The sequence below is a fragment of the Aptenodytes patagonicus genome, chromosome 20, assembly GCF_965638725.1.
Source record: "Aptenodytes patagonicus chromosome 20, bAptPat1.pri.cur, whole genome shotgun sequence".
In the NCBI taxonomy this organism is placed as follows: domain Eukaryota; kingdom Metazoa; phylum Chordata; class Aves; order Sphenisciformes; family Spheniscidae; genus Aptenodytes; species Aptenodytes patagonicus.
This window is the reverse complement of record NC_134968.1, coordinates 1,629,140-1,653,908: the sequence shown is the minus strand read 5'-3', so window position 1 is coordinate 1,653,908 and position 24,769 is coordinate 1,629,140. Positions and strand designations below refer to the sequence as shown.

Here is a 24,769-nt window from a genome sequence, read left to right as displayed (position 1 = left end):
CAGCAAATATCTATTTAGTTTAAATGTACCTGTGATGAGCAGTAGCTTTTAACAGATTGCAGGTTTTTCCCAACTCACGTGCCAGTCTAAGCAAGATTCCGCTGCTGTGTTCCCTTATTTCCAAACACAGAAATTGTCCTGCGAAAACTGTATTTTGTTTTTTTAGCCACTCACACCTAGAGCTCTTTTTTACCACCCAGGTGTGGCTTAGTTTTGTAAAAGTGTGTTTTATCTCTGCCATCACTATGAACTTAGGAGTGTGGGCAGTAATACAGCTGGTTGCTAAGCTTAGTAAATGGATTTACAGTCACTTTTTCCCAATAAAAGGACAGGAAATCCCGCTTCGTTTTGCTGAGTCTAGTGACAGTTGCGTATGGCACTGACGGTGTACAGAAGCTCACTCTTAATCAACTGCCTTTGTATCGATGAACAGAACTTTTCTTAGACTTTTGTTTTCATGTGCTGAGACCGGGAGAACGCTCCAGCTCTGAGACCGTGGTAAGCATAGGATTTGGAAACGTGCTTTGAAGTGTCCAAGTACAAAACGCTCCTCGTTCAGTTAGAGACTCCTTAACCTTTCTTGATGCTTGCCGAGCTCTCAAGACTTATCATCTGTCTATAACGCTTTTAGACTTCGCAGCAGCCAAGGTGCACCGTGGGTCGCTTCACCTGGCGGGAGGTGTAGCAGGAGGAGGGGAAAAGCTGTTTAGAAGCAAGTGGTACAAACTTTGTACGTGTCTGATGTTGCACTCGGATTGCACAGCTTGCGTAGGTTCCTGGAAATATCTGTTTGACCGTTCACGGCACTAACATAGTTAAAAATGCAGACCTGGCTGATGGCATTCCTGCTATTTTAGGGGAGGGGAAGAAGGGAGGTAGCTTCTAGGAGTCTTTGTTAGGCAGCTGGCGTTCACACTTTGTCGTTTTTCTGCTTGGGCAGCTCTGAAGGGTCTGTTTAGCTTTCTCACTTTGAAAGAAATGCCTGGTGAAATGTCCAAACGTTCTGGGGGTAATTAAAGTTACAGTAACCATCTAGTAGCGCTAGTGCTGGTATGCAGATAGATTAACTAAGCACAGATAACAGTGTGTCAGCAAGAAAATGGTAACTATTTGGTAAGAGGGAGAGGAAGGACCTCCTGGAAGGCTGGGCACCTGCAGGTTAAACCTACAAGCACACCTTCACCCTTCCCAAGAAGTCTTGCCAAGAAGTTGGCTTTTGATGTGTGTCTGGAAGAAGGCTGAATCTTTTTGACGGGGTCAAAGGGCCCAAGCTTAGCATATACTATTAGATACTTAAATACTATTGGGAACGAATGAATTGCCAATTAGAAGTGGATTAAACATGAAGTCAGATAAACGACTGCTTTTTTGTTACTGTGAACGCTCAATCTGTAAGAACCGGGCATTAGATCAGTGCTTCAAATACACATACGAAAGCCATAAAGAAAGCAAAGCCTAGGTGATCTGCCCTGCTGGAACAAAGTCTTTCACCTCCTACCTGCGGCTGTAGGCCCTGGCTGTCTAGATCCCGCTTTGAAAAACCTCTTCTGAGGCTTAACGTGGATTCTGCCTTGGTGAAGTGACCCGGCTGGGTATCATTCTGCACGTGAAGGATTTGCAGTTAATGGGGGTGAGCTTCAGCCCGTGCAGCGCTCTCACTTCTGGTATTTCTAGGATATGTACCGCTGGTAATAGTGCCCGTCAGTGAACGCTTTCCTCCGGAGGTCTAGGCTGGCGTGACGTGCGATTAGTTCTGCAGCTGCGAGGTGACTTCTTAGCAGTGGGATAAGATTGCTCCCCCATCTTTTACAGAAGATGTCAGAGCTCAGTTCCAGAATAATATCCTTCTTCATCTTGCTTTTTTCTTAACTGTATTTCACAAGAGATTTTTCGTGCAGATTAGGCAGTGTCTAATAAAAAAATTGGGAAGATGACCTACTTCCATCAGTTCATTTATGCAGAGTTCTCTGTGCTGAAGCGTTAGACCTGGTGATGCTGACAAACAGCAAACCTCCTGCTGGCTGCCCTAAAAATGAACCTTGGAAGGTTGTTCGTATCTCTGAATCTTTTTCTTTTCCTGGTGAAGCAGAGATTTGCGTGGAGAAGAATTCCTGACTATTCAGACCTAGGAATTCTCCCTGCTGCATACATGAGAGAGAAATTAGGTTCTGTTTATGAGACTCTTGCCAGTCTAAACCAAGCTTCTGATGCCATTGGTAACTTGATTTTTTTTTTTAAAAAACAACTTTCGGTTTCTCAGCGATACTCATAAGTTAGAGCTACATTTCAGTCCTTGCTAAGAAGTTAAGTTACTTATGTAGAGAGATTTAATTCTGAGTTCGTATTTACAGTGGTCCCTAACAAGTCTTGCATTTAATTTCATTATGATAAGTGGACTAAATAGAGGAAGTAAGGGTCGGAACGTGGGTGCTGGCTGATAACCTGAACTGTCTTACAGGAAACTCAGAATAACCACTTATCTGTGCAAATGGAGCAAGTTCTAGTTGCAGAGGGCTGTGTGTTTATTTGAAGACAATGCGTTCAAACCTAACGCTCTTCTCTCCTGATGTATTATCATTGTAAAATTTGCTGGTTTGTTTCATACTTGGCTATGCTAGTTTTGGCACTTAAACTTGGGCTTCTAACCTTACGTTCTCAAAGAGAGAGCTGTGGCCCTACAGTAGACTTTTTTGTTTGTTAATTGGCTGGTAAGTCTGACTTTTGTGTTGTATTAACTTTTCGGAGTTTAGTCCAAAAGAGATTCTTCCTCCAAAACCTGTGAAGAAAGATAGAGAGCAGAGACCACGACACTTACTCACGGACCTCCCGCTCCCTCCAGAGCTCCCTGGAGGGGATCCATCTCCTCCTGACTCCCCGGAACCAAAGGCAGCCACACCACCTCAGCAACCGTTCAAAAAGAGACCAAAGTAAGGCTGGCTTTCTTTTTTTCAGCTTTTTTCAGTTGTTAGGTTTTCTGTTTCTTCACACAGATGTCAGTCTAGGTTTCCAAAGCTTTAAGTTTGAGTGTATACTGCAGCACTCCTAGGAGAGCTGACTGCATGCCCTGTGCTCCGTGTGGAGACGGCGCTGTTGAAAGTGCAGTCATTTTTGAAATTGAATCTGGCAGCTGCTTTGCCAGCTCTCAGCAGCCTCCCCACCATTTACTGGATGGGGAGAACACTTAACGTGCACTTAGTTATAAATCTTTAGCCAGATTTAGTTCAGTCTTATAAATTCTTTTGTCCCCAGACTCGTTTGAGTACCCTCTTTATTGAGGGAAGTGAAATGTGGAGAAAACGAGTTCACATTTCTGGTTTTTTCGTATGGTATATTAACTGTTTCCTGTGGGTTGTTTCATATTTGGGCCACTCGCAGCTGACGGCCACTCGCCCCATCTGTTTGAGAATTAACAGTACAGCAGTTTGGGAAGAAGAGGAGGTTGTGTAAATTGTGCACCAAATGGAGACTACCGTTCAGGCGTCGTACTGAAGCTGTGGCGGGTTCCGTTGTCTTCCCCTTTGACCCTTTCCATGGTAGAAATTGCTGGCGTGTGTCATATTCAATCTCCAGCCACATCTACCCTGCAGGCGCTCTCATCTTTCGATTTAGCCTGTAGCCTGCAGGCCAAAGAAACCTCCTGATGAGTATCCCCGTATAAAGCTCGTGGTGCTTCTAGGAATTGGTTATTCTGAACAGGAGACATACACCTTTTCTTCGTGCACGATTGGAGTAGTAGTCATGTCGCATGGTATATACAACTTCCCCTGCTGACAAAATTTACACAATTGCCAAGGAAGTAAGCTCCCTTGGCATTTTGTACACACAGTGCTAGCTGCACTTCGTTTTAAATAAAAATCAAATGTCCAGCGTTTCTGCAAAAGATTCCAAACACTGATTTTTGTCCTACTGTAGCATAATTCTTTGGTATTTTTTAGATAAAGATACTGGTTTGGTTCTCCTTCAAGCTACTCTCAGTTAAAAGTATATAATGAGATCTTTGTAGAAATCTGTGTAGCTAACTGTGTGCCCCAGGTAGGCTATAGCGAAATGGTTCTGCTACCTCAAGGTCTGTGGAATTGAGGTGGCGTAATACCTATTTTGCTTGTCTCCCCCACTCTTTGCACTCCTTATTTCCCCAGGAGGGACAATGTATTGCTTGTTAGCGGTATGCAGCTGATAAATGCATAACTGAAGTGAAAAGATCTGGTAGTGAGAGTGTGCTGGTGGGCACGCTTTAGTGTCTGAATGAAATAGGACAGTGTTCCTGTATAGCAGTGCCTGTTACCTAGAGTGGCTGAGATTATATAGCATAATTCATTAAGCTCTACTGAACGCTCAGTTGCTAGGAGTGTAAAGACAGGGTGCCTGACCCTTGCTTTTTGTTTTTAGGGTACGGCCTAAAACAGTCGAATGGGCAGTTGTCTGTGGGATGGCGGTGCGGTGGAGCACTCGGGTGTCTAACAGTCCTCTTCCCTCTTTCAGAATCTGTTGTCCTCGGTATGGGGAAAGGAGACAGACGGAAAGCGACTGGGGGAAGCGTTGCGTGGACAAGTTTGATATCATTGGGATTATTGGAGAAGGGACGTATGGGCAGGTGTACAAAGCCAAGGACAAGGATACAGGTAAGGATGCCAAGTGGCTTCAGATTGACTCCACTTCTTTAAGGCCTTGCGTCGTGATTTAACCCCAGCTGGCAACTAAGCACCGCACAGCCGCTTGCTCGCTGTGGGATGGGGGAGAGAATCGGAAGAGTAAAAATGAGAAAACTCGTGGGCTGAGATAAAGACAGTTTAATAGGTAAAGCAAAAGCTGCATGCGCAAGCAAAGCAAACCAAGGAATTCATTCGCTCCTTCCCATGGGCAGGCAGGTGTTCAGCCATCTCCAGGAAAGCAGGGCCCCATCACGCCTAACGGTGACTTGGGAAGACAAACGCCATCACTCCGAACGTCCCCCCCCTTCCTTCTTCTTCCCCCAGCTTTCTACGCTGAGCGTGACATCATACGGTGTGGGATATCCCTTGGGTCAGCTGGGGTCAGCTGTCCCGGCCGTGTCCCCTCCCAGCTTCTTGTGCCCCCCCAGCCTGCTCGCTGGTGGGGTGAGGAGCAGAAAAGGCCTTGACTGTGTGTAAGCACTGCTCAGCAGTAACTAAAACATCCCTGCGTTATCAGCACTGTCTTCAGCACAAATCCCAAACATAGCCCCACACTAGCTACTATGAAGAAAACTAACTCTATCCCAGCCAAAACCAGCGCACCTTGTTACTGTGGGTGTGCTTAAAACCCATTCCAGCGTTAGTGGTGTTGCCAGTTAATGACGAATACCTGTAGAACTAGAAATGGCTCCAGCCCTGGAATAAGCGTTTACATCAGATGTTTTCAAAACGGGCGAAAGAAGAGAAGCTCTGAAATCCTGGTAACTGTGAGTTAGTGCCCAGCTGCCCTCTCTGCTTGTGAAATCGTGTGCCCTGTGTGTACAATTTGACACACGGTCAGATGGTCGTGGTAGGTATAGCTATGGCAGCCATAGGTGCCAACGGAACCCCTGCTTTTTAAATGTGCCTTTGTCGGACTTTATTGTAGCAGAGCTTGTGAAAAGGACTAGAGTGGTTTCCAGGGCAAATTTAAGCTCACCTGTGTGACTTTCCCCTGAAGCAGATTAGGAGGAGCGCTGGTGTAGTCTGTCTTGAGTAGTTGTGATAACTTCTGACAGAGCAACGTAACAAAAATTAGTAGGGCGGTAACTAAAGCTGGCTCTGTTTCTTGGTGGATGTTGGCTGTGCTCATAGCTACTTTCAACTTCCCCCTGGAAACCCACAGGGTTGTTAGCAGCGATGTGTGCAGAGGCTTTGACGCTGGCTTGTTCTGGCAGGTGAATTGGTGGCTCTCAAGAAGGTGCGACTGGACAATGAAAAGGAAGGCTTCCCCATCACGGCCATCCGTGAGATCAAAATCCTTCGGCAGCTGATCCACCGCAGTGTTGTTAACATGAAGGAAATTGTCACGGACAAACAAGATGCACTGGATTTCAAGAAGGACAAAGGTAGTATTTGCTGCAGGGTGTGGTTTTGAATTAGCCAAAGAGGTGATGCAACTCCGTTTGTTTATTCTTAGTGTAAAACTAAAAATCTAAACTCTGGTGTAGATTTTCTTTTTTGCATTCCTCCTTGATACATAGTTCCAGCAAGTTTGGCATCTGGATTTGGCCTTACGTCAAAGGATGGATTCCAGTTAAAATGAGTTGTCGCACTGCAGAGCAGAGGTAGACACGGGCTTGAAAGGATACATTGCATTCGTGTAGAGTCACTAAAGAGCAGTTTTAAAAAAAGAAAAAAAAGCCTTTACAGGGTCACTTTTAACACTGATTAGTGGCAACAAACTTACTGATAGGGTGAAAGGTTTTCTGTCTTCTGTCACTGTGGAAGAAGGGTGTTCTAGCATCCCACTAGCTTTTGTTTGGGGCCTTCCCTTCCATGAGAGAGAGAAGGGAACAACACAAACATCAGTTCAAGCCATGCATAGCAGTGGTCTCTTCAAACTAGCTTGAAAGGAAAAACAAAACAGATAGGTAAACATGACCAGGATTTCGAAGGAATTTATTTTGGGGGCATATTTTGATTTCAGATGTCAGCTTGATGCATTAGAGGGGCTACTTAGTTGTTTTGGTTTTTTCCTCCCCTTGAGGAAAAAATACCTTCTAGGATGCCCAGTAAGCCCTAAATATCACAAGACTGCGTTAAAGAAAACGCCAGCAGAACGCACTCAACAGTGCACAAAAAAAGAATGTGTCAACAATTGAATCTACTTTCGTTCCTCCTTTTTCTTTGTCTCTCCTCTCTTGTCTTAAATCACTTCTCTCTATTATACCAGGTGCCTTTTACCTTGTGTTTGAGTACATGGACCATGACCTAATGGGGCTGCTAGAATCTGGCTTGGTACATTTCTCAGAGGACCATATCAAGTCTTTCATGAAACAGTTAATGGAGGGTCTGGATTATTGTCACAAAAAGAATTTCCTTCATCGAGATATTAAGTGCTCCAACATCTTATTGAACAACAGGTAACCTGGGAGTAGGTACAGTTCTGTCCAAGCTCTTCCCTGCGCTCTCCCTGGGTTCAGCTGAGAGCTCACAGTTGTCTTCGCCTTGAGCATGCTTAGGAACAGGAGGTGTTGATCCACTGTAGGAATAAACCCTGCACGTTTCCGCCAGTGGTGTGACGGATGGTGGTAATTAAGCGGTGGCTTTCCTGGGTGCTGCTGCTGGCTGAGAGCACAGCTCCTGCTGCAAGGGTGAACGACCCTAACAACCTTCTACTTAACTTGCTGTTGGTAGCAGTCTCTCCACGCGAGGCCCTCTGCTCACCGTTTTGCAGCTCCTTACAGTTAACTTTCTTTCACGTTGACTTGAAGTGAATGGGTCTCTGTATGCACTTGGTCTCCATGGTGTTTTGGCAAAAATACTGTTTATTGGAAGTGCTTGTATGCAGAGAAACCACTGAGGTTTAAGGTAGGAAGTAGCAGTCCTCCATGAATGCTCTCTCTTCTCTAGATAGCAATGTTTGGCAGTAACGTAGTTCATCACAGAATACATAACAATTACTCGTTTGCTGTTAATTCTCAAGTCTTTATCTGGATACCCATAAGAAAACTTGGAGCCTGTGAGAATAATACTGCGCATAATTGCATCCACATGTCTGGATATCCATCTAAAAAATTTCTCTGGGACATTGGTCTGTTGGGAAGGTTTTGTGATAGAGATGAGTCTGAATTACTGCTTTTTTTTTTTTTCCTCTTTCTTTGAAGCATTAAATAGGGTTTGAAAAATTAAGACTGGCATATCCAAAAGTAATTACTGCAAACATTGCTTTGCTAGGCCTTTCTACTACATGGGGGGGATTTCCTTACCTTTTACTGCTTGCAGCATGCGAGCCCAGCTGTGATTCAAACCAGTGACTGGTTTTTTTTTGTCTTTCAGTGGGCAAATCAAACTCGCAGATTTTGGACTCGCCCGACTCTACAGCTCGGAGGAGAGGTGAGGCATAGCGGGGTGGAGGAAGGGGGAAATGGTTTACATAAGAAGAAAGGAGCTCATCCCACCTAATGTCCACATAGTCCCTTTGCTTGGAAGTCCTGGCATTGCCTGAGGAATGATTTCCAGTATGGTGTAAGTGCTATAACGCAGCTCCAGCTGTCAGAAAAAATACACTCCTGGCTGGTATTAATAGCCTTTCATTAGACAAACCAGCCGATAAGGAACCAAAACATCTTCTCTGCTTGCCATGGACCTGCCACAGACCACGTTTTGCTCTGAGATCAGTTGAGATCAGTCACTATTCGGTCATGGCAGCCTGCCGCTGCCTGTTGCAGGTCAGGATTTTTCAGTCTTGGGTACCTACAGCTTACTGTCTCGTGCACTCAGGCAGACTTGTAAAATCTGTGATATCTCATCGGCTTTATTTAACTCAGGCAGGTGCTATGGAAGTCTAGACACTTGAAAGCCCACTGCTTCTACTTACGTGCCTAACTCTGCAGTTTGGAAGTAATAATTACAGTTTGTAAGGGTTTTGTGGTTCTTGTCATCAGTTTATATTTGTACCTTGCATTCCAGCCGTCCATACACAAATAAAGTCATTACGTTATGGTATCGACCTCCAGAATTGCTGCTAGGTGAGGAGCGTTACACACCAGCCATAGATGTGTGGAGCTGTGGGTAAGTGCCGGGTTTTGTATCTTTTGTCCCGTTTGGGCTGTGAATATCAGCACATGAATAGAATAGTTCTAATGGAAGGTAGTCTTTGATTTGTGCTCATTTCTGAAGCTGGACCTGTTCCAGCTAGGCAAAGTGTGTTGTGGTAGTGTAGGAATACTTTCAGAATTCTGTGCTTTGAGGAAATACGTGTGTGTCGCCTAACTAAAGCTATACCATTTAGTAAAAACTCCTAGAATGAGACTTTTCTTGGTATTCACATGTGAGAGCATAAAAGGTATCTATTCTTGCTATTTAAAAACCAAACCAACCAACCTTCAATAATGACGTACCGCTAGGTTCAGAAGGGGTGACAAGCTTACTCTGTGCTGGTCATAGCTTCAGTGTATGGTTTTAATGACCTAATAGAGAGTTTTTCTGTAACCTCTTCAAATTGCTCTGTCACCTAATTTTTTCAGCTAAATCTAGGAAACGTGTTAAAGTAGAGATTTCAGGTTTCTAGTAGGGTAGGGAGCCTCGTGAACAGGAGTCTGGGCAGTTCAGCCACAAAGATGGAACATTTCCCAAGTGATTCAGAACCAGAGACTCGGATTCAGCATTCGGAAGCGGTGCTGGATTTCCCAAAGCGCGTACTTCCCATTGTGGTATTCACAGGTAAACTTTCAGCAGACCTTAGTACACAAACGACAAAGGTTTGTAAAAGTCAGGCCCTGATAAATTACTTCTGGAAACTCCGGCCGTGAGGTCCGGTTGCTGTTCAGCGTCCTGTGCCAAATGTGCGGGGTTAGCCCAGTTCCAGCGGACGGGTGCCTGTATCAGACCACAGCTATATTTGGCACTGGTTGTCATTCCTGTCAGAAGGCTTAAGGGTAGATGTTAAGGACTGAATGAGGCAGAGCTGTCCCCTCCCTCCTTCTCTTCTTTCCCTTCCAGCTCTACAAACGTTGCGTGTACAAGGCGATATCCTGCACTTGACAATGGCAAACAGTACGCTACTGGCAGCTGGGGATAATTTGGGCCAGGAGATATCCCCCAAATTATGACAGTAAAGTTGAAAAGATAAATGGGCTGAATCTGTCATGCTATTGACACATCCTCCTTTCCCTGCAAGGAGTTAAGGCGTGAAGCCTGTGACATGTTAACCAGCCTACTAGTGAATGTTATTTCCCAGCTGCGTAGAATTGGTGACTCTGTACACATAGGTTAGTTTGTCAGTTTTCAACTACAAGCCCTGATGCAAATAACTCTCCTCAGGCAAACCTGCTTCTGAACAGAAATGCTGCAGTGTTCAAACGATCATCCCAAGGGTTTGCTGTTGTGACCTCTTGCTTTTCCTCTTTCCAGCTGTATCCTCGGGGAACTGTTTACAAAGAAGCCTATTTTTCAAGCCAATCTGGAACTGGCTCAGCTTGAATTAATCAGGTAAAGCATTGCACATGCATGCCTATGAGAGGAGGTCCTGCAGAAACTGCTCATGCACACAGTCTCTGTGTTATAAGAGCCCTCTTTCTCTAACCTGCCTGCAAAATAGGACCAGCAAATGACTGTAACCGCAAATGTGAATAGTTAGGCATCTAGGTGTCCGTGCCTACCATCAAGTGGGTGGCTGCTAATGTATGCACGCTCAGTAAACTTTGCTGTTGTTGGTTGAGTGCAAGAATCATGATCCTAAACTACATCTTACACTGAAAATTCATTGTGTTTGGATGGTTTATAAACTCAAGGTGAGCATTTTTCCTCTTCTGATACCTCCTTTTTAACCTGAGGGTTATCTAATCTTCATTGAAGTGTGCCCAGACCTAGGTTATTGGTACAGTAAGTTGCTTAGAAAGGAGACGTTTTCACTCGGGTTGGTGACTCTTCTCCTCCTAGCTGCATTCCACCTGCTGATTGTACTCTGCTTTTCTGGTTTTCAGCCGGCTCTGTGGGAGCCCCTGTCCAGCGGTGTGGCCAGATGTCATCAAGTTGCCCTACTTCAACACTATGAAACCGAAAAAGCAATACCGAAGGCGCCTGCGTGAGGAGTTCTCCTTGTGAGTTTTGTTAGAAAAGAGGATAAATGGCTGCGTGGGGATTATGGCCTTCTGTTACGTTGTGCGACTCATCTGCTATCCTTTGGCTCCAGTCTGCCTGGCAGGATAAAGCAGTGCTTCCCCTTCTTGCCTTCTGCCATCGGGCAGCCCTCCCCAGGAGGGCTTCTCCCGTCTGGGGAAGTCTGGAATGGGGTCACTGTCCCCTTTCTAAAGATCTGCCACAGGTGCCTGCCGGAGGGGTTCCCTGCCTCTGCACGCTTGTGACACTTCTAGCTAGGGTCTGCACTGGAAAGCACGCTTGACAGCGTGGCATTCTCACAGTGCTGAGGCTGTCTGACTTCAGAGACGTGCTCTCGGGGGGGAGAGTATAATTGTGTGATAATCTTGTGGGATTTGCAGCAGAGTTGCTCTTCATAAATGGCAAAAACTAGACTGAAAATATTGCATATCTGATGCCTGTTCTGTTGATGTCTTTGAGCTGCTGCATCACGTAGTAATAAATTTTGACTGCGTGGATTTCTCCTAGGCCTGAGGTGTCTCTCTGAAAGCAGGCTTCTCCCCCTGTTCAGAACGACCCCGTAACTCAGCCATATTTCCAACTCTTTGCGCAGCATTCCTTCGTCTGCTCTCGACCTGCTGGACCACATGCTGACGCTAGACCCTGGCAAGCGCTGCACAGCAGAACAGGCCCTGCAGAGTGACTTCCTTAAGGATGTTGACCTCAGCAAAATGGCACCTCCAGAGTAAGTTCCAGCTGGCATCCTCCACCGCAGTGGGCTCTCTGCTAATGAGCTTTGGGAAGGAGCCGCTGGCTTGGCCTTGGGTTTTTTTTTTTCAGTCAGAATTAAGTTACGATTTCTGGGTTCTTGACTCTGCCCTTGCACTTTGTCATGTGGCTGAGCAAATAGCTCTTCCTATGCTGTTGGTTTTCTGCCTGACAACAGGCTGGTTTTATAAAGCTCAGCTTAATGCTTGTAAGGTGCTCTAAAACTCTGTTGGAAGATACGCAAGAGCAGCCTGTAGCATATCCCTGTCCTCTGTGCCATGGAGGACTGGCCAGGCCTCGTTTATGCTGCTTGTTAATTGACTAGAAGAGTGGCTGTTGAGCAGTGTCACACTGCAGCTCTTTTCTCCCACTCCAGTCAAGCAGATGATAAAACTCTGCTCTAGCTGCTTTGTGTGCAAGTATGGCAGTAGCTTTTGAGATCCTGTTTCCTTTGGAGTTACTAAAGGCAGCTGCTTTCTTAAAGCCACCAGGCTCTCAAAGCTCGGCGGACTTGGACTCGCTGGGGCTTGTGTGCATTGTAGCTAACCCAGTCCATTCAGGGGTGAGATCCCGGTGCAAATGAAATGATTCGCATGCAATTATGCTGCCTTTCCTGGTTCTAGGACTTGCCTTTTCTTGGTTTAATAGTATGGTTGCAGTCAGAGGAACATCTGTGTTTCTCTTATGGCACGAATAACTTTCTGTGGTCTTTGAGAATTAAATGGGTTTTCTTGCCGTGTTTCTTAACTGCTAAGTGTTGTTTTCTTGCAGCCTTCCCCACTGGCAGGATTGCCACGAGCTGTGGAGCAAGAAACGCCGACGGCAGCGGCAAAGTGGGATTGCAGTGGAGGAGCCACCATTATCAAAAGTTTCTCGGAAAGAAACTACCTCTGTTACAAGCACAGACACTGTCAAAAACAACAGCAGTCCTGTGCACCCACAGCCTGCCCAGCTCAAAACAGAGTCTGGTGCTGGAGATGCAGTAGGTCAGTGCCCAGTCTGGTCCGTAAAAGGCTCCTCCCGATACGTTACCTCTCCGGTCGGGATGTGGGAGGCTTATGTCTATTTTCAAGCCAGAATGGTTCTTTTACCTCTGTTTCTACAGAAAGGGCATTCCAGACTCTTCCTATCCCGATTTTTTTTTTTTCTCCTTTTTTTTCCTCTGCTGTGAAAACTATTGGCTGCAGAGCATTCTGGCTGGTCTTCAGAAGTCACTCACTGATGAGCTGACTATGAATTTGTTCTATGAGTTACATTATTGGTTCTGAAACATGCTTTCACAGAGAAGAATGAAAGGAGTCATTGAGTCACTTAAGCCAGCGAAGTAACAGATAATAGGCTGGAAGGTACAGCCATGTAAAGGGTGTGCAAATGAGCTGAAGTTTGATCTCGTCGATCAAATTATATAAAGATTAGGCATGGGATGTAACAGGCTAGTGGCTGGTGGGCAAAAGTGTACATTATTGCACTTTGCTTGTTGCAGAAAAGATCACTTGGTCATAAAGACTTGCAGGACCAGGACTTGTGCACTGTTTCCAAAACTGTGACCAACCTTCCTGCGTCTAGAAAATAGTCAGAGGGGAGGTATTTTGATTCCTGGGAATGTAGAGATATACAAAGCTGCCCAGACCATGCTGATTGTTCTGTAGAAGCCTTGTAAAAACCCAGATATGGGCTAAAGCTTCCTTTGTGTCAAATGGTGTACTGACAAGTAACAAGGAAGACAGTTCTTGCTCCAGGGAATGCACAATCCATGTGTTCAACGAAACATGGCAGATGGACAAAAGGTGGTGGTTGGATTAGCAAACAGCTGAGAAAAGTGAGTGTCGTGTTCTTAGTTGCCTACCAGCAAGAGGAGCTTAATTTTAAGCTTCTAAAACCAAACCTTCGCACCCTTCTTCCCAAAAAGTTTGACTTACAAAGTCAGTGTCAGCGTGAAGGGACACCCTCGTCACTTGTCACTCAGGAGGCTCTGCTCCAGCATGGTGCAAAGGGAGGTGATGCCACTCAAGGGTTGTATTTTAGACTAACCTGGATACTTGCAGGTCAGGACAGAGTCCTCTGTGATCCCAGGCCAGCTTTCAGCAAGGAATTGCCTTCTGCTTGACCTAATTTCGTTTGCTGCGTCAGTGGAACACACCCTTCCTCCGTTCCAAACAGCAGCTTAGCTCCGTCCCGGGAAACCTGCTTTCCAGTGCAGGAGGGAGTGCTTTCGATCCGCGGAGTGCTGCGGAGACCTTGGGAGGGGCTGAGCTGCTGTCAGACTTGCTGCTCTGATTACCACTGAAGTGGGCTAAGGGTTTCCAATCTTCGTCACACGTCCTCGGACTTGCTGCCATAACTGGTGGTGTACTTGGTCACCAGTCTGATTCCTGGGATGCCCTCGGTTAGCTAACCGAGGAACGGGGAGGTTTGGCTCAACTCAGCCGATTTTAAGCAGCAGCCACGTGTGCAGTTATGTTTGAGGGGGCAGTGAAGAAGCTTCCCTCCATGGCTAACAGAGCAGTTCCCAGCTGTAGCCTTGGGTGAGTGCAGTGTGTGCGCAGTACCACGGGGTGCTGCTGCAGTGCTGTTCAGAGCTGATCGCAGTCTGGAGGGGGCAAGCTGGTGGTAGAAATCGGAGCAAACTATCCTGGAATCCTCCTCCTGGAGCCTCGGTGCGTTCCCCTGGCCCGGGAACACGGAGAAGAGGTGTTCATTGGTATGTGCAGTGTCGCGATTACAAACCAATGTGATGTAGCTTTGCCTAACCTTCCTGTGATGCTGCTTGTGTTTCCTGCAGGCCTTGGAGAAATCACCCAGCAGCTGAATCAGAGCGAGCTAGCTGTTTTACTGAACTTGCTGCAGAGCCAGACTGATCTGAGTGTCCCACAGATGGCCCAGCTGTTGAACGTACACTCTAACCCAGAGATGCAGCAACAGCTGGAGGCTCTCAACCAGTCCATCAACGCTCTGACAGAAGCCACAACTCAGCAGCACGAGTCTCAGACAGCAGCAGCAGAGGAAGCCATAGAAGAGCCACCCGCGGAGGCCCAGCTACCGGAGGAGCAGGCGACTCCAGAAGCAGCCAGCGCTCAGGGAGATATGCAGAACGTGCTGGCCGTTCTGCTGAGTCAGCTGATGAAGAGCCAGGAGCCTGTTATAACCCTGGAGGAGAGCAACGGGGAGAAGAGCAGTGAGCAACGGGGGCCAAGGAAAACCCCTACAATGCACCCGGAGGAAAGTACAGGTAAATAATCATGACCGTTGCTTGTGCATCTTGGATGCCGTGCACTTGTTTGAACAATTAAAGTATGCCGTATGAGTGCCTCTAGTTCAACTGCGGCCAGGAGGAACCGAGACATCTGAGTGTTGTGCCAGAGGGCGGCAGGGGGTGTGGATGGGAGGAGGAAAGGTGCTGGGTGCTAGAATGTGGTCGAGTCTCAGATTTCAAGACCGAGAAAGACACTGACCCACTCCCTGCGGTAAGTGCTGGACTGCTCAGGAGGTTTTAACAACTGCAGAAAGCCAAAACACGAAAATACTACTCTGCTTCACATCTCCAAAGCATGTAAAATCCATTAGTGCTCCAGTGTGAATGGGTCAGTGAAGATTAAAGGTTTTGGTTTTTTCCCAAAAAAATGAAAGGGAAACTTGGAGGTTCAGTTCTTCCTTTAATACCCCCAGTAATCAGTTTACACATTCAGGTAGTTTTTTTTCACGGGACATTGGAGCTCTGCAGATTTTCCCATCTTATTGTTTGTCCCAACTCTCTTTTTCACCATTCCCTTCCAGCCCTCTCAAAAAAAAAAAAAGGGAGGGAAAAAAAAGGGGGGGGGGGGGGGAGGAACCAAACATGCAGAGATGATTTTAAAGAACGTGAGAACTGAAATACTGGCGAGTGCTGGAAGGGAGGGACAGCGGTGGTTGTGTACATAAGAAACTTGTGCATCCAGCTTCGGTGTGCCTGGTTATACGTAGAGTTGACTTTTAGGAGTCCTGAAATTCGGTGACTTCTGAAGTTGAGCCAAACGGCTGGTTCTTGTAGAGCAAGTTAAGAGGCATGTTTAAAAGACCTGATTGTATCAGTGAACTCTTGGATTTCCTTTTCAAAGGTGAGTGTAAATGTCTCCATGTCTTTTGTTTCTGTTGATTTTTTGAATTATTAGCAACATCCTGTGACGACCTCACCAAATTCTAGAAGCGCCTCCTGAGTATGTCTCAGACTCTCCAGGGAGCCTCTTTTGGCCCGATACACAACTCCTCTGCAATGTAGCTGAACGTGCTGTGTTCTCGTGCCTTCAACACACCTGCCCACCACAAGCCAGTTGTGATCGTGCTTTTTGCTTTTTTTTTTTTCTTTTTTGCCCTAGTACTGGAAGATAACTAGGTTATTGTAGAGCAGATTCAATCAAATAACGTTGTTCTCTGTTTATAATTATTTTCAATGATATGCTGTCCCCAAATCAGCTTGGCTTTAAAATTACCTGAAGATTGTTTTCTGGATTTAAATACAACCTAGTTTTAAAGTGGACTGACTGATATGGGTGGAGGGGTGGTCCTGGAAGACTACTGGTTTTCACAATAAAGTTTGACCTTTTTAATAACCAGTTTTGCAAATGATTTGAGGATCTGATTCAAACAAGGTGTTCGTGGCCTCTTACGTCATCGCCAGTAATAACTTTAATCACCGTGTAGCCGATCCTTTTGTCGATGAAGGAGATCGAGTCAGTTCAGTTGTGTTGCCCTGCAGGAGTCAGGACTGGTTTTGTGAGCGAAGCCGGCACGCGAGGCACCGGGAGCAGATCGTGTCCGGCGGGAAGCTGCGTCCTCCCCTCTGCGGTGTCACTTCTAGCCGTGGCACTGCCCTAGCAGGGGGAGGGCCGGAGCTCTGCTCTCGCCTTTCCCACCGCCTGACCAGGCTGCTTTGTTCTTCCTGCTGCCTCAAAAGCCAGTAACACGAATTAGTAAGAGCGTGGCGGTGGCGGGGGTGTGCGAAGGGTGCTTTTGTTCTTGCTAGGAGGGGTCCTTCAGAAACAGCAATCCTTGTGACTTCAGGTCTGATTTGGGGGGCGGGGGGGGGGGGAGGAGCGGGGGAGAAGGGACGAAGGGAGGGGGCAAAATTATTTCCTCGTGCTCCAGGACGGTCTGTACGTTGCATGCAAATACGTGTGGGTTGAGATTGTTTTGGACTGTGTGCTGGAAACGTACTTCGTAGAAAGGTCATAAACCAGGCGAAGCAGGGCCAGCTCTGGTAAGAAGCAAAGAGGGGACACGAGAGGGCGTACCCACTCCCTTCAGGCTGTCGTGGGTGCAGTCAGGATCTGGTACGTGTGGGTTTGGGGTTGGGTTTTGGTTTCGCCTTTTTTTTCTAAACCGATACATCAGGGCCACGCTCCATCAGTACGCGGCCGCCCGGCTGCCGGCGAGCCCGGTACCGGCGCAGTAAGGCACGACGTCCCTGTGCGGCGGGAGACCCCGCTTTTGGGGAACACGTGCTGTCGTGTGGCTCCACATCTGTCTCCTGCTCGGCGTTAGCCTTTGATCCAAGAACAGGAATTCCCTCCACGGGCGCCCGTGTGTTAGGACAGCTGTTGCCGACTGGTTGGGGGCGTGGGGGACGGGGCAAGTACGGGGAAAACGTTAATGAACGTGTGCATTGATCTTGCAACAAATACCAGCTTTTAAAACTCTCCGCCTCTTTGCCAGTGCATCCCAGAGAGCGGACTGTCTCGGTAGGCTGTTTGGGTTTTTTTTTTCATATAAATGTATTTATATCTGTTCGCGTGACGTTTTAAGATGGTGTTTAAAAGAAGTAACCCTTCCACAGCATGTCCTCCTCGCATTCTCCCACCAGAGAAGAGACCCCCCGAGCCCCCTGGACCGCCGCCGCCACCACCTCTCTCCGAAGGCGATCTCTCCAGCGCAGCCCAAGAGTTGAACCCGGCCGTGACGGCTGCGCTGCTGCAGCTCTTTTCCCAGCAAGAAGCGGAGTCGCTCAGCCACACGACGCACGAACACCAAGCCTCGAGAGCCGCGGACTACGGCAGGTCCCACTCCTCCAGGACTTACAGCGCTGAGGGCTCAGAGGGGGGATTTGGTGCCGAGGAGCTGAATTCGGGCCAGACGCTACTAGAACCCTCTGCCCAGCCTCTGGGGAAAAGCAGGACCTTCTTGGGCTCCGTGAGCCACCTTGGGGAGACGAGCAATTACCAGGGCACAGGATCTGTCCAGTTTCCAGGGGACCAGGACCTCCGCTTCGCCAGAGTCCCCGTCGCCATACACTCGGTTGGGCAATCTTTTACGAAAGCCGAGGGGAGCAACAACACGCTGGTACATCCAGAGGCCAAAATTCAAAATTACGGCGAGCTGGGACCGGGGAGCGCCGGTTCCAGCGGGGCAGGAACAGGTCACAGCTGGGGCGCCCCGACCCAGGCGACTTCTTCTTACGGGAAGGCGTACCGTGGGCCCGGCAGAGTGCCTCCGCGGGGGGGACGGGGGAGAGGGGTTCCTTACTGAGAGATGCGCCTTTCGCGCCGGTCCTCCCCTCCCTCGCCTCTCCACCTTTAGCGACATGACTTTTTTTGCCAGAGCAAGGTCTTGTCCGCATTTCAGCTGCTGCAAAGCTCCCTGTTGTATTCCTTGCTAGGCTGCCGGCGGGCGCCCCGTGACTCGCTGTAGGGTCCCCACTTGGGTCCCCCGCTGGCCAAAACCTCTCGCGCTTGGTTAGTGACAAAAAAAAACAAAAACAAAAACAAACAAAAAAAAACAAAACCCACCGCAAACGGCGGTGAGCTTTCTGCCCTGAGCCAGCAGAGGGGGGGGGAGTTGTTTAAAAATAGGAGGAAGGAGACAAACCCAACCACGTGGGAAGAAGGAAATTAAAAAAAAAAAAAAAAAAAAAAAAAAAAAGAAAAAAAGGTTTCCCAAGGTGGGCACCGGTGCTCCTCGGTGGGGGAAGCGCCGGGCAGCGTTCAGGTAGGGCCGGGGGAGAGTCTGGTTCCCAAAGCAATTTCTTTGGGTGTTTTGTTTTTTTTTTTTTTTTTCCCCCAATCCCCTTTACAAAATAAAAAAAAAAAAGGAAAAAAAAAAAAAAAGAAAAAAGAAAGGAATGGGAATATATTGATGCGGAGGCGCCTGGATGGGTTGTCCTGGCTGTGGAGACCCAGGGTGCGGCACTGGCTTGTACTCAATTTATCCGACATTCGCTTTCGTTCCATAAAGCGTCCGGCCGTCCCTCTCCTCCGGCTCCGGGCCCTGCCTGGGCGGCTCCGGGCCTCTTGACGGTACCCTTAGTAAATTGGCTTTTGTGAAGGGTCTCTTTGGGTTTTGTAGCTCTCCTGCCATAACTTCGCAGTGGGAATCGTCTTTTTTTTTTTTTTTTTTCCTGTTTTTTGTTTGTGTTTTTTTTTTTTTTTTAAGAGCCGAAGAGAACACCTCACTTAAAAATACGTATTTCTTTGTAATTCATAATTTCCAAAACGCTTTAAGAATTAAAGGAAAAAAAAAAAAAAAAGGAAAACCAACTTGTGGTGGGGAAGCGCCACCGGGCAGGAGTGTCTCCTGCGCCCGGCATCCTTCTGGGCTGCTGTTGCGTGTCCTGACGGGGGTCGGTCGGGCTCCCCCAGCAGCGCCTCAGTACTTTGAGGCTTACCAGGTGTTAATGTATCATTTCTATAAGCATATATATTTTTGTTGTTGTCAAGGAAGTATTTACGATGAATTTTCTCCTCCCGCAGAACGTTGCGATGTTGTCCATTTCAATGAGACTTAAACAAAAGAGACGAATAAAACAAAGGTACATATTTATGAGCTTTTTTTCTGAGTAGGCCTTTCCTATGGAAAACATACGGTTCTTCTTTTCATTTTAGAGACGACAGCGTTCTGGAGTGTTAGACGGGTGGGGGTCCAGGGGGCCGAGAGACCTTCTTGCTACTAACAGGATTTGATTTCGTTTCTTTTTATACAGAGAGATAAACTTTAAAAAAAAAAAAAAAAAAAATAAAAATAAATGCACCTGAACAGGTGGTGCTTCTCTAACCGGGGAAAACCTGCCTTACCCAGCCAGGCCCGCGGCTGTACCCAGCAGCTTTGCCGCGGGAGGAAGGAGGGGAGAGAAAATAAATATAAATATATATATATATATATATATATATATATATATTGCTGGTAATGTGCAAGGCCCCTGCGCGAGCAGGGAGCGGCGGCTCTCATAGGGTTGAGTCAGCACCGAGGAGCGACACCGTTTGCAAAATTCCAAGTGTAAATTTGTTGGGTTTTGGTTTGTTGGGGTGGTTTTTTTTTTGTTTTTGTTTTTGGTTTTTTTTAAATTGCCAGTTCATGCCTGATGTGCAGAAAAAAAAGAGAAGTTCTGTAAGATGCAGAGTGCACTAAATAAACCAGTCACCTCTTGAGGGGTTTTTTTAATTTCTGGATTTTTTCTGTCCACCACGCGGCTGCCAGCTCTGGTCCGTGGTGGAGCTTTTGTTGTTGTTGTTGTTGTTGTTGTTCTGGCTTTTCTTCCTGAGCCCATCCAATTTGGAAGGAAAAGTCGTGTTCCAGTGCTGAGTCCTCTTAGGAAGCCGATGCCTATTTATTGTCTTTCCAAATTGGCAAATCCCCGGAAAAGCCTGCCGAGGAGCGAGCGCTCCGCAAACCAGCACCGCAGGCCTGACCCCCTCGCAGGCTCTGCCCGCTCCTCGGTGCCGATGCCCCCCCCCCGGCTTTGGGGTCCCAGGCGCAGTTCAGGGTGGCCTCTCCCCGCTTTCGCAAAAGCAAAGCCGGTGCCGGTGCTCCGGCGCGGCGCGGTGCCGGTGCCGCCGGGTCCCCGCGGGGCTGTGGGGTCTCCCCAGAGCAGCCAGCCCCGCGGGGACGCTCCTCCGGCACCGCTTCGTTTTGCAGCGGGGGGGCTGAAAACGTGCCGAGGACCTCGGAGGTAACGGTGACCCCAGCGAGGGTGGGCTCCTGTCCCTCTGTCCCACCTCCAGCAAAGGACAGACGGACATCCCAGACTTCTGTCCCTTGCTCTGGGGCTCGGGGTGGCCGATGGCATCCGCCGTCTGTCCCCGGGGGGCCGGGCCAGGCCGGGAGGTGCCTCTGGGCTCCTGCAGAAGGTGGTTTTCGCCGTTCCCTTGTCTGAGCCCGCCGGCCACCCGGGGAGGTTTGGGCAGAGCGGGGGCCGCTGCTCCGTCTCCAGTGGCTTTTCTTAACTGGTCCCAGCAAGAGGCTTTCAATCCCTGCGAGGGCGAAGGGAGCGCGCGGGGGGCCAAGGGGGGACAGCCTGGCCGGGGTGGCCCCTGGTCGCAGGGCTGGGGGGCTGCTCGCATCCTCCCCGGCCCTCCCAGCGGCTCTCCTTTTCTTCTTTTCTTTTCTTTTTTTGCTTCTTTTTTTTTTTTTTTTTTTTTTAAGGGTCTCTGTACAAAGAAGACAAAAGGATTTACTGGGGGGGGGGAAATGTATGCGTTTAAAAGGATTTAAAATGTGGTGCAGGTTACAGACAAGTCATTAGATGGCAATTCGCCCCTCCTTTCTTCCTCCACACGCATCGTTTTTGGGTTTAATGCCAATGTCGAACACGCTGTAGCCAGTTACCCAGCAGAGAAGCGTCTGGTAAGACTCTTACTGTACCTCTCCTGAGTTTCGTTTTGAGACTGAGCGCGCCTTTTTTTGGTTGTACCTTTGTCTCTGTACAGATATTTTGTAATATATTAAATTTTTTCTTTTCAGTTTATAAAAATGGAAAGTGGAGATTGGAAAATTAAATATTTCCTGTTACTGTATTGCCTTTTGCTCCATTGCACTGAATTATTGCACTGCTTGCTGTAGCCTTTGCAAATTACATGGTAACCGTGTTTTCCTTTAAAAGCCTTTTTTCCCCTCGTCCTGCCCTCCCCCGTGCCGGGGCTTGGTGCCCGGTGGTGCTGGTAAGTGAGCTCGGCGCCGGTGCCGGGCCGGCGAGGGTGGCCGGGACTTGGCATCGCCAGCCCCTCTGCCCTGCGAGGCTGCAACCGTCTGTACGCCCCCAAATTCATCTCTGCTGACTGAGAGCAGGGCCAAGCCCTCGTTAGCCCCTCGGGGTGTCACCCAGCTCGCTGGGGCCGCAGCTCTGATGGGTGTTGGTGTCCGGCTGGGTGGGCGATGCCAGAGCTGGAGCACGGGGGCTGCTTCGGTTACGGTGGGAGTAGGAAGGGCGAAGGCTGGAGCTGAAGCGAAGCCAGGAGAGGAGACGGTGCCGTGGGGGGTCAGAAAGGGAAGAGATGCGGTTAAGGTTCGTCTCCAAACCTTCCCCCAGCTCCTGGCAACCCCTTGGGCTCTGGAGAGGCCCCCGGGGTGCCTTGGGGGACAGATTCTGCTCTAGCCCTGAGCCGTGAGGGCACGGGGAGGGAGCCGTGGCCGTGGCGGAGGGTCTGTGTCCATCCATCTCCCTTCCGCCGGTGTTTCTCCACGCCGGTCCCAGCTCCAGCCTGGCTCCTAGGAGGGCTTTGCCCTCCTGCACGGGAAGGGGCAGGGTCCGGGGCTGGGGCAGACGTGGAGGGTGCAGGCGGTGGCCGGTCCTGCTCCAGGGCCTCTGTTTGCTCCCCAGCATCAGCTGCTTTCTGCTCGGTGGAGGCTCGGACAGACCCTCGCTCGCTTCTTTTAGCGACCCTGCCGGAGGCAGTCGGGCAGGGCTGGGGGCGGGTGGGCAGCTACAGCCACCCCCGTGCCGGCGGTGGGAGAGCAGAGAGAGCACCGAGCAAGGGGTGATGAGGGGCTGCTGGCGGGGGGGCTGCGGTTCTCAGTCCGGGGGTCCCCACGTGATGGGGGTCCCCACGTGATGGGGGTCCCCGCACCGTGGCCATGCCTCCCCCTCGGCAGAGCCCGGCCCTCGTCTCCCGTTCCAGCCCCGGCTTTCTTGCTCTCCTTTCGCCTGGTTTAGCATCCCTGCTGCTGACACGTCTTAAAATATATCCCTGTGCAGATGGTGGGGGGGGCGGAGGCGGCCTCGGCGCCGGGTGCTTTACTCTGCCTTTGAAAGCAGGAGCGAGCCTGCGAGCAGCCGAACCTGGCCGCCCGGCCGCCCTCCTCCTGATTTATTAGCGGGCCAGCTGGGAGCCGTGCAGTCGGCTGGGTAGCTAATCCATCCTCCTGGTCCCTGCCCGGGGCGGGAGGCGGCCGGGCTGTTCCGCTCAGCTCCGGGGCATCGCCCTGGCACGGCAGAAGGGACCCAGCCCAGGCACGATGTCGGCCCGGGCTCCGCCACGTCCCACCTTCCCGCCGCGGGCAGACAAAGCCCCTGGATGGCAGCGGCCGTCCCCGTGCGGCCCCCGCTCCTGCGGCATCCTGCTCGCCGCCTCCACCCCGTCCCAAGGTGACCAGGGCGTTTTATTCTATTTAATTTATTTTTCCATTGAACTTCCCCGGCAGCAGCTGCCGTGCCAAATGGCCGGGGGGCTGCGTGGCACTCGCGGAGCCGGTGCTGTAAATCTCCGGTGCTCGCCTCTTCCCCGTTGGGTTACACTCGGTGGAGCCGCAGCTCCCCCGGCTGCTCGGTCCCGCCATTCCTGGCTCCTCGTGGTGCCGTCGCCTGGCCCAAGCCGTGGGATCCGGCACAGCCCTCCTTGCTCCCGCAATCCTCGTGCGGGCAGCTCTCCTGCTCATCCCGGCGCGGGGGTCGTGGCGGTGGCGTGGTCGGGCTCCACACGTGCCCGTGGGCATCGGCTGCCGGCGCATCCTGGCACCCCGGACATCGCCCTCGGCAGCGCGGTGAGCCCGGCGCGTGCTCGGTGCCTTTCCAGGTGTGGTGGCGGAGATGGACTGGCAAGGGCTCACAGAGGAGGAGGAGGAGGAGCGGGGGGCCTTCCCACGAAGGCTGCAGGAGCTCGGCGCTGCCCATCGCCGTGGGGCAGCCGGATCCCGCCGCGGTGCTGCCCACGCAGGCAGCTGCCTTCTCCCTCTGGACTCTCCACCCGGGGCGGGCGCAGCCGGCGCACGGCCCTGGCGCTCCACGGATCCAGGCGGCGGGTTGAGCTGCATCCGAAAGCCCCGCTCGGCTCTCCGTCGCCATTCGGTGATCTAAGGCAGCGGTGGCTCCTTGCAAACGAAAGCGAGCGTGCCGGCCAGGCTTCCCGTGCCTCAGTTTCCCCACCTGCAAAAGCAGCTCTTGCTACCCACCACGGGCTCGTCCCGTGCCTGTGAGCGCGCAGGCGGGCACGTCTGCACCCACGTACGGGCGTATGTCCGCGCGCGCACGCCCGCTCACGCATGTGCGCGTGCCCCGGGTGGGCGCACACGCGTGAACACGCGTGTGCGCCCACCCGGGGCACGCGCACATGCGTGTTCACGCGTGTCCGTGTACGCCAGTCACCAGGTGTCGCTCTCGGCACGGCCACCGCCTCCCACCGCGTCCCCATCCTCCTCCCCGGCTATATTTGTCCTTCCAGCTGCTCCGGCTGTCGGCATTAAAGGTTTTTCTTGCAATTTAGACGTTTCCTTCCAAAAATCCGTTAACACCTTTCCTTGGCATTTGGGGGGCGGGGGGGGGGGGGACACAACCAAAAGGATTGAAAAGGAACCGGGGGGGGGGGTGGGAAATAAACCCACCAAAAAAATGTGGAGGTGATGGAGGCCGCGATGTGCCGGGGATGGAGGATGGAGGCGGGTGTTGGGGTTGGTTTTCTGGGGGCGAAGGATGGGCGCGTGAACCCCGGTGCTTTCCATCCCGTGGGACCCGGTGCTTTCCATCCCGTGGGACCGGGGTGCCGGGCTGGGAACGTGTTTCGAGGGCAGCGGTGGCGTTTCAGATGGCGTCACCGGGCCGTGTCCCCCCACGCCCTTTGCGGTGGCACGAGGGATGGACGGGGGTTTGCCGGGCATGGGTGGGGCGGGGGGTTCATTGGGAAGGGTCCTGCCCTGTCCCCGCTCCTGGGGGGACAGCAGCGGGGTGACGCGGTCCCTGTGCCACGGGGGCCGCCTGGCCTGGCGAGCCCCCGCGCCCCCGCCCCGCCGCACCGGCTGCTTGATTAAAAAGGCGGCGCGGGCGGCGCGGCACAGCTGGTGCCTCCTGCCAGCACCCCGAGCGGAAAGGCGCCCGAGATTAACATCTCCAATTAGCGGGAAAGCGAAGCCGCCGCAGCCCGGCGGGTTCCCCAGCCCCCGCGTACCCCCCGGTGCCACCTCCCAGGGATGCTGTGGCCGGGCTGGGCTGTGGCTGGCGGCCACCCGGCGTTGCTCCAGCCCGTGTCCCCGCGTCCCCGTGCTGGGGCGGTGGCCGTGCCAGCGCTCCCACGTCCCTCCGCCAAGCCGGTACT

The 24,769-nt window shown here is 50.6% G+C and overlaps 1 protein-coding gene across 2 annotated transcripts in view; it reads left to right on the top strand.

Annotated features, from left to right (window-relative positions):
• The window catches only part of CDK12 (cyclin dependent kinase 12), a 28,531-nt gene extending 9,654 nt beyond the window's left edge, over nucleotides 1-18,877 (top strand). The window contains exons 3-14 of one of the 2 annotated variants that reach the window (XM_076356934.1): nucleotides 2,751-2,927; nucleotides 4,483-4,622; nucleotides 5,870-6,040; nucleotides 6,868-7,057; nucleotides 7,974-8,030; nucleotides 8,607-8,708; nucleotides 10,050-10,127; nucleotides 10,622-10,738; nucleotides 11,350-11,481; nucleotides 12,276-12,490; nucleotides 14,287-14,733; nucleotides 17,314-18,877. In XM_076356934.1, the coding sequence (XP_076213049.1) occupies nucleotides 2,751-2,927; nucleotides 4,483-4,622; nucleotides 5,870-6,040; nucleotides 6,868-7,057; nucleotides 7,974-8,030; nucleotides 8,607-8,708; nucleotides 10,050-10,127; nucleotides 10,622-10,738; nucleotides 11,350-11,481; nucleotides 12,276-12,490; nucleotides 14,287-14,733; nucleotides 17,314-18,002 (2,515 nt within the window). In that variant the 3' untranslated portion in view covers nucleotides 18,003-18,877. Of the gene's footprint in view, nucleotides 1-2,750; nucleotides 2,928-4,482; nucleotides 4,623-5,869; nucleotides 6,041-6,867; nucleotides 7,058-7,973; nucleotides 8,031-8,606; nucleotides 8,709-10,049; nucleotides 10,128-10,621; nucleotides 10,739-11,349; nucleotides 11,482-12,275; nucleotides 12,491-14,286; nucleotides 14,734-15,652; nucleotides 16,091-17,313 lie in introns of those variants that run through there. The other variant, XM_076356935.1, reaches the window with a different exon arrangement.
• Nucleotides 18,878-24,769: the final 5,892 nt, after the last annotated feature.